Here is an 8944-nt window from a genome sequence, read left to right as displayed (position 1 = left end):
GAAACTCCATGGGCCCTTTGTCCAAGACCATACACTTATTTCTAAGTTAAATTAGTTCCACTTGAGTACCTCCCCCAAGACAGAAGGAAGATCCAAGTGCAGGTCCATCTTTAGGATCCTAAGACAGCCCTGGAGCAGAACAATTCAGAAAAGGTGGGGAAGGCTCCAGAGCTTCTGTAATCATGGTCACTGCAGATGTGGGACGTTCATGGTCAGAGTTTGGAAATGGTTTATGCAAAAGCATTTGCCATAGGTCACATTGTGAGCATAGTCTCTGCTTCTAAACCCTCCTACAACACATATGACCCCAGGGGCCCTGCCAGGGACTCCCAATCTCCAACCAGAATCTCAGAACCACGTTATCCTACCCCACAAGGATCTGCAGCCCCAGAAGGGTCTTTGTGGGAAGGAGTCATGAAAACTCAAGGGATCCATGTCATGGAGGAGGAAAGGATCCGTGTTCTTCCACGTGAGGACCTTCCTCCAGCCCTGTTTTCTTTATTAAGTCCGTGTCAGCCATCTTCCCCTCACCATGACTCATACCCAAGACCATCACTTTATAAAGAGAAAAGGTTTGCTTCAGCTCACAGTTTGGGAAGCTACGGTCGAGATTTTGGGTCTCATGGCAGGGGCACCTGGGGGAGAAAGCTGCTCACCTCATGGCCAGGAAGCAAAAAAGAGGAGAAGGAGGTCCAGCAAGCTCTTGAGAGCATGCCCCCACTGATCTCTTGCAAGGCCTCAACTCTCCAATTTCCCCCCAAGGACACCAAGCTTGGGACAGAGCCTTTAGCACATGGTCCTTCTTGGGCCATGCAATCTGGTTTTCAAAAATAAATGCATCAGTGGTTGTAGCTCCGTGGTGGAGTGTTTGCCCCCCACGTGTCGGGCACTGGGTTCAATCCTCAGCACCACATAGAAACAACTAAATTAATTAAAGGCATTGTGTCCATCTTCAACTAAAAAAAACAATTAAAAAAATAAATGGATCATTTGGGGGAGATGGTGGATTGGATTAGATTTTCTTTCTATCTTTTCAGTTGCCCTGAGATGGACAGAACAAGACAAATCTGCCCCTGAGCACAGAGGGAATCTGTAAGGTTCAGGATTTGCTTTCTGGGTTCATGATGAGGAGGGGAGATGGACATACAGTGGGGGAGGTCAGGATCTAGCTGGAAGCCACAAGCAAAAGATGGACACTCACAAGCCCGGAACAGAGCTTGTGTCCACTCTGCTCCTCTGCCCATGATGATGGGCATATCCTGCAGAACCCAGAGCCATTTTTCATGGTGGTAAACACACACCCCCTGGCCCAGGAGGCAGCAGCTGAAGGGAACAGAGGGAATTTGCAAGCCTGGTGCCACTTCACACCACTGAGCTGATGAGCCACCACACAGCAGCTGCTGTTCCTTTAACCCTGTAAATGATCCGAGAATCTTCTCCGAGGCCTGTATCAGTTTCCTCCGGCTGCTGTAACAAACACACAATCTGTCTGGCCTACAACAACAGACACTTGTTTTCTAAAGTAATACTTTTGGAGGCCAGAATGAAGTTCAAAATTACAGTATTGATCGTGCTCTTTCCACAGCCTCCAGGGGAAGATCCTTCCTGACTCCCTCTAGCTGCGGGTGGCTCCAGTCGTTCTTTGCTTTGTGGCCACATCACTTTAACCTCTGCTTCTATCTCTACACAACCTTCTTTTTTTTTTTTCTTCGTCCTTTTCTTTTGCATTTTATAAGGATACTAATTGCAGAACTTAGGGCCCCTCCAGGTAATTCATAGTGATCTCACATCAAAATTATTTTTTTAAATGAAATCTTCTAGAACCCCCTTTCCAAATGATGCCACATTCACAGGGCCCAGGGGGACATATCTTTGGTAGGGCCACCAATAAACCCACTAACTGGCCCAAAAAATGTATCTCAGCCTAGAAAAGAGCAGGGAGACAGAGAATGGAAGACAGTCATAAAGGTATATTTATTTTATTTATCCAGTGGCCAGTATGGACACTGGGGCTCCCACTGGGGAGCCCTGGAGCCAGTGCAATGCATCCTTCAGAGTTATCTTACTCATTGAGCAAGGAAGTTATATACCAACTCCTGTCAGTCCTTGGTTAAGGAGTGACTTATGGGGCATTGATTGTCTGTGTCCATGGGCAGAGTAGATGCCAGTCAACAGAGGAATCTCTCAGACAAAGAGATGCATATATGTCAATTTGAACCAGGAAAGTATGTGCTAAGATGATAAGGCCTGCTCTTGGAAGGAGTTCATGCCGGTTCGGTTCTCGTGTGACCTTGGTGGCTATAAAAGAGCACAACTGGCCCCTCCGCGCTCTGGCTTCCTGTCTCACCATGTGACCTTTCCTTCATGTGAGGGCTACTGGCATTCCACACCCACCCGTCTGATAACACAGAGGTACCCTTACCAGAGCCAGAGTCATTCTACTGGGACTTTCAGTCTGCAAACATGTGAAATAATTAACTTCGTTTCTTTCTAAAGTACCTGGATTCATGTATTTTGTTATAGCAGTTGAAAGTGACTAATACATCACATAAAAGGTGTTATTGGAGGCAGAGCTGGTGGGGTAGTGGGATTCCAGATGCCCAGTGCCACTCCTGGGTGGACTGAGAATCATTGGAAAAGTGGACTACAATAAGAAATATGGTATCTGAAGCAGAAGCTCAAGTGCATCATCTGTGAACACGAGTGCTTCCAGGAGGAGCCAGGAAGGCCCAGAGGGGATCACTGATGGTGTCTGGGTACAAGAGTTTCCTCTTCCCCCGACTTCTGCAGATGGAGACCTTCTGACTCAGATGACACCGACTCTTCAGAGAACAGTGAGGCAGAGGGGACCGAGTTGTCTGACACACAGCCCCTAAAGGAAAAGCAGCCCTCTTCAGGACGCCCTGCCCCCTGTCTCTCCCTGCCTCCTCAACTGGGTTTCCCTTCAGGCCCTGGGCCTTCCCCCACACTCAACCTGTCTTGTCCCTCTTCTCCCCGGTTCCTTCTGACTACCTGGCTCTGCAGCCACCCGAGCCCAGGCCACTGAAGCTCACGATGGAGAAGCACCCACGAAACCCCAGGAGTCCGTGGGTGCCCCTGACTGCCCTGTGGGTGGGAGCTGACCTTCCCTTCCAGGCCACTGGAACAGCCCTGTCCCCCTGTTCCCTCCCAGGGTGCTCCCCCACATGATCCTGAGCACCCTGCAGCTCTGCAGGCAGAGGAGATGATGCTCTGGATGGGGATGATGACCTGGTGCCCAACATCTGGAGTGACCTCCCATGCCACCTGCCAAGCCCCCATCCAGCACACGCCTCCTGTGGCAGCACACGCGCGTCCCAGCTCTCTCAGCGATGTTTACTGATGCCCATTACTCATGCTTCAGGCCACTGACACAATCAGAAAAGGTGTAAACAGCACAAATGTCCCCCAGGAAGGTGGCAGGGGCCCTGTCTTCATGACCCAGCCCCATCCAGGGGACAGCTATTTAAATGAATGGCCAGAAGCATCGGCTGTCTCTTGGGAAGGCAGAGACCTTGTGGTGGCCACCCCTTTAGAGGGTCATCTGTACAAGGCTAGGACTTTTATTTGTTTAAATGAATATTCTGTACTAAAGGAGTGGCCTTCAAAAAAAAAGTTATTGGAAAAATTTAAAAAAATATTTTTAGTTGTAGATGGACACAATACCTTTATTTTATTTATTTATTTTTATGTTGTGCTGAGGATCAATCCCTTTGTCTCACACATATGAGGCAAGTGCTCTAACACTGAGCTACGACCCCAGCCCAGTTACTGGAAAATTTAATGTGATGGTTTATGTGACACTGAAATAGTGCCAGCACATACAGAGTGTTGTTATTATGATGATCCATGTAAATAACTTTGCATTTTTTTCCGGTTCAACACCTTGTATTAAATTAATAACTTTGTATTTTCTGATCCAGATTTTATTTTTAAATATAACATTTCAGTTGTCTGATTTTCATTTCCATTGGACAAATATGTACTGAGCATAAATGTCTTACCAAGAACAGTACCAGGCATTGTAGTTGAAAAGGTGGAAAAGATACAGCTCGGAAATCCCATGAGTCCACATTTTGGATGAGTCGATAAATTCAGTAAGGTTGATCTGACTGAAAGGAAAGAGATTCAGATACAAGGGGAAAATCTTTGAGTCAGGTTTATTTGCATCACCTCAGAAATGTAACTGAGTTTCCAGAAAACATTACTACCACACTGTAGGTGTACATCCATCACTGCTGAGCATAAATAGCTGACATGGAAGATTTGATTCATTAATACGCCCTCAACAGGCCCAGGCATGGAGGCTAAACCTGAAATCCTACCTTCTCAGGAGGCTGAGGCAGGAGGTTTGCAAGTTCAAGGCCACTCTGGGCAACTTCGTGAGAGCTGGTCTCCAAAAATGGGGTTGGGGATGTAGCTCCATGGAGCAGCATTGGCCTAGCACGTGTCAGCCCCTGGATTCCATCATCAGGACAGAAAAAAAAAAGAAATCCAGAATGTTCTTATTTGCGTGTTCAGCTAACAAAGGGATTTCACAGAAGCAGTAGAACAGAGGTCGCCAGGAGTTACAAAGGGTAGGGGGGACATGAGGATACAGGGAGGCCCAATAAAGAGGATAAAATCCAGTTATACATGAGAAATTCGTTCTAATGTTCCACAGCACAGTTGGGCAACAGTAGGTCACAATAATTTGGTATATATTTTATAAAAAGGTAAAGGAAATGAGTCCATAACTTGACAATAAAACAAAACGATAAAGTTGACAAGATGCAAATGTTAATGAACCCGATTTGATCCTTACACATTGTTTTGCATGTACTGATCATCACTCTGTACCTCATCAGTATGTGCCATTATTCCATATCAATAACAAATATATAAATTAAAAAACCCAATCAATATTGCAGATAATAGAAAAGGCCCAGTTTGAGTTCATGCAAAGTTAAAATGAGTGGTTAGTTAGTAAAAAGAGTGGTACAATATTTGACACTATGAACAATATTTAGGACAGGAAAACTCCAAGGAAGAAGTGAAAATGAGTGGCCTTAAAATACACCAAGAAGGCCGGGCACGATGGCACACGCCTGTAATCCCAGCGGCTCAGGAGGTGGAGGCAGGAGGACCTTGAGTTCAGAGCCAGCCTCAGCAATTTAGCAAGGCGCTAAGCAACTCAGTGAGACTTTATCTTTAATAAAATACAAAATAGGGCTGGGAATGTGGCTCAGTGGTCAAGTGTCCCTGAGTTCAATCCCTGGTAACCCCCACCCCCCAAACAAACACACCAAGCAGAGGTAGGTTGCCTGGAGGAGCGAGGCTCTCTGGTCTTCACTATGGTGCACACTGTGACTCAGAGGAGATGTGCATTGATCCTTTCACCGAGAGGCACCATCTTGCTGAGGACTCTCCCCAGGGCCACCTTGATGTCCCTGTTCCTCAGACTGTAGATGAAAGGGTTCAGCATGGGGGTGACCATAGTGTACATCACTGAGGCCATCAGAGTTATCCTAGAAGACTGTGTGGCTACAGAACTGAGGTAGACCCCAAGGCCAGTGCCGTAGAACAAGGACACCACCAGGAGGTGAGACCCACAGGTGGAGAAGGCTTTGTACTTGCCTCTGTCTGATGAGATCCTCAGGATGGAGGAGAAAATCTGAGAGTAGGAGAGGAGGATGCCAGTGAGAGGGAAGACACCCAGCACTATGGTCTCAGAGTACAGCACTATGTGACTGATGAGTGTGTCCGAGCAGGCGAGCTTGAGGACTGCAGGAAGATCACAGAAGAAGTGAGGGATTTCTATGTTGGTGCAAAAAGAGAGCCTCAAGATGGTCAAGGTCCCAGGCAGGGCACCCAGGACACTGACCAACAAGGATCCCAGAGCCATGAGCAGACAGAGCCGTGTGTTCATGATGTCCATATAGTGCAGGGGGTGACAGATGGCCACAAAGCGGTCATAGGCCATCACGGTCAGGAGCAAGTTGTCCTGGCAGGCAAACAAAAGAAAAAAGTAAACCTGTGAGATGCAACCTGCAAAGGTGATAAGTTTGCTCTGAGTCTGGATGTTCCTGAGAGCCTTGGGGATGGTGATGGAGGTGAAGCCAATGTCGGCCAGGGACAGGTTGGAGAGGAAGAAGTACATGGGCGTGTGCAGGTGGGAGTCTGAGATGACGGCCAGGATGATGAGCACGTTCCCCAGCACAGTGACCAGGTACATGGACAGGAAAAGGCCAAAGAGGAGAGACTGCAGGTCAGGGTCATCTGTGAATCCCAGGAGGATGAAGCTGCCTGTTTGGTTTCCTCTTTCCATGGTGCTGGTGTGTTTTCCCAGGAGGAAGAGAAGGAACTCCAAATTCCCTCCAAATAGGGATTCCCCAGGATGAACCCAGTGTCTATAATTGACACCTTGGGAACTCAAGAAATCATTTGTTTTGTCTTATGATCGGGTCTCTTTGCTGACAAGTTGCAATTATCATTGTTACTTGAAGATATTGGCTCTAGGTCAATGGTTCTCCATTGGTTGTCACCTGGGAACTTGCTAGAAACGTGCATCTTCTGGCTCTCAGGACCCTGAGCCTCCCATTCTGGGTGCAGGCCCAGCACTCTGTGTTTAACAAGCCCCTGGGGATTCGGAGGCTCACAGCCATAGGAGGACCTCGGCTGCAGTGCCTGAGCCTCCCTCAGCATCCTCCCTCCCCAGCATCCCTGCTGGCTGCTCTGGGGTGCTCTGCCACAGGCACATGGGATGAGAGCGCCCTAGCTCCAGGCAGGTCTGTGAGGCATTGGAAGGCTTGTTGTTTTACTGTGCTGCTTTTCTGGAATTTCTACGTGTGTCTCCCGACCTTTGGTGGCCCTTCTGCTAACACACATAGAAAGCATTGCTATCATTAAGCATTGTTTCCATTTCCTCTGAATTACCGCTTTTCTTTTATAAATCCAACCAACACGGGTTTTTCTAAATAAAGAAATCCTAGCATTTCTAAATGTAAAAGAATCTTTTAGGTATTTTCCATCATCTGATTCTCATCACATCCACTTATTCCACCACATGGAAATGGCTCTTCAAATCCTGCCCATTCTGGACACCGACATTCTTTCTGCGTTTTCTTTATGGCAAATGTAGTTTGGATTAATTTTAATTTCATATGTTCTTCTCTTCAGATGTAAACGGTCTCTGTCAGTTTTTAAAAATTCAGGTATATCCTTTGTCACATTCTTATAAGTAAATGACTAAAACTTTGACACCTTTTACCAGGTTGTGAGATCTTTGATCGCATTTAAAAAAAATTGACTTTCTTCATATTTGAAAGTTGAGTATGGCAAGTCATTTAGTATTATTTCTACTGTAAAATTATTTCTCTTACCTGACTATAGTCATACATGAATTTAAGAATGACTAAACTCTTTTGTAAGAACAATATGTCTGGAATTTTATTAGAAATCCCCTCAAATTTATAAAACAATCTGAAAACAACTGACATCTTACAATGTTCAGATGATTGTTCCAAGAACAGGAATCGACCTCTAGACATTGCAATTCTTTTGTGGGCAAACGTTTCTGAACTTTTTAAAAAAATGAAAATTAGATTATGTCCATTACTTGTAAATAATATTCAGTGTATTTCAGGTTTAATGCTCTTAAGAATAATTGTATCGCCACCATTGCTATGATATGCAGAAATCTTTTTATTTTCTTAATTGATGAGGTGTCATGCAATTTTTCTTGGTTTTATCATTAATTTTATGATGTTTTCTAACTGATATTAATTTGTAACATGTCATCTCTCATTTTGGTTTCATTGATTGGTTTCCAAAAATCCAGATCCTTGTGAAGTTTTTGTGTAAGATAGGGAATTCTTCTACTTTTTCCTTTCTTTTAAGGGCATTATAATCCTAGAGTTTTGCCATCTAATGTGATGCTCAATCTCATATTAAAGTGTTCGTATTCAATATATAATTTTAATTTCATTAACATGCATTTTTTATTCCTGGATTATTTTGAGAGGCTATTTATAGATATCAATAAATGTGTCATGGTTAATTAACTATTTTGAAAACATAATGTTAAATTCAGTCTATATATTTTCAAATAAATTTAAAACATTTGATGTGTTTAGGAGACAACTAAAGAAATCATAAGTATATAAATAATATAAATTTATACAGGTTCATGAATTACCATTGAAAGTGGAAGCATTTCTGAATTAAATTTTTTTTGGGGTACAAGTAAGAAAAGAAAACAGGAGTGATTGGAACTCTGCACTGAAAACATCTGAAGGAGAAAAAGTGACATGCAGATAGTTAGGGCGCAAAAATAACCTTGTTAGTTACAGTCAGTAGATTCATAAAGTCTTATGATAAATTATAGAAAGACTAATGCATTTCTGGGAAAAGGGCAGAGAATATTAAAGATTTGTGAAAGGAAATGTACAAAGAGTATGAAATGCTTGGGATTTTCATTCTTACCGTACGAGGGGGAAATGAATAACAAGATCCCATTTTCTCTAAGAAGTCCTTGTTAAAAAATAGTAGCAACAAAATTCCATCATGAGAAAGACAAGTAACAGTTCGGACACAGCCATGAGTGGACACTCGGTCAGGCGTCAGTGCTCTTCAAGGTCCAGGTGAAGCCACTCACTCCTGGCAGAGCTGAGCTGTGGGTGAGAGGATCAAGGGGCATATTTACCATTTCCAGGGCCTGGGAGGTTGAATTCTCCTGAATGCTCATTAAATTAATTGTTGCATTGTTGTCTATTCTCAGAGCAATTGAGTTTCTATGAATGAGGATCCAACACTAGAAAGGTAATTGGGCATAATCTAGTGTTGCATCCCTGGGACCATCTTGTTTGCCAGCTATGTCTGTCCTTCCCCTGGGGCTGTTGGCTTGTGATGTCATTTTGTCCCTGGACTTGATCTCTACTGATGATTG

At 44.4% G+C, this 8944-nt stretch overlaps 1 protein-coding gene and 1 pseudogene across 1 annotated transcript; one reads left to right on the top strand and one right to left on the bottom strand.

Annotated features, from left to right (window-relative positions):
• Nucleotides 1–2266: 2266 nt before the first annotated feature.
• On the top strand, nt 2267–3861 carry LOC110598894 (INO80 complex subunit E pseudogene; annotated as a pseudogene).
• A 1507-nt stretch (nt 3862–5368) lies between these two features.
• LOC101978415 (olfactory receptor 7C2) lies at nt 5369–6325 on the bottom strand. The gene has a single exon (XM_005333125.2). It carries the CDS (start codon nt 6323–6325, stop codon nt 5369–5371), a length of 957 nt encoding a protein of 318 aa, XP_005333182.2.
• Nucleotides 6326–8944: the final 2619 nt, after the last annotated feature.

The sequence above is a fragment of the Ictidomys tridecemlineatus genome, chromosome 2 (genome assembly GCF_052094955.1).
Source record: "Ictidomys tridecemlineatus isolate mIctTri1 chromosome 2, mIctTri1.hap1, whole genome shotgun sequence".
Classification (NCBI taxonomy): domain Eukaryota; kingdom Metazoa; phylum Chordata; class Mammalia; order Rodentia; family Sciuridae; genus Ictidomys; species Ictidomys tridecemlineatus.
Note: the sequence above shows the minus strand (reverse complement) of the source record. Positions and strands in the feature narration are given on the sequence as shown.

Excerpts from the sequence above, each read along its gene's own strand:
- LOC101978415 (XM_005333125.2), bottom strand. The coding sequence starts at position 6,325 with ATGGAAAGAGGAAACCAAACAGGCAGCTTCATCCTCCTGGGATTCACA.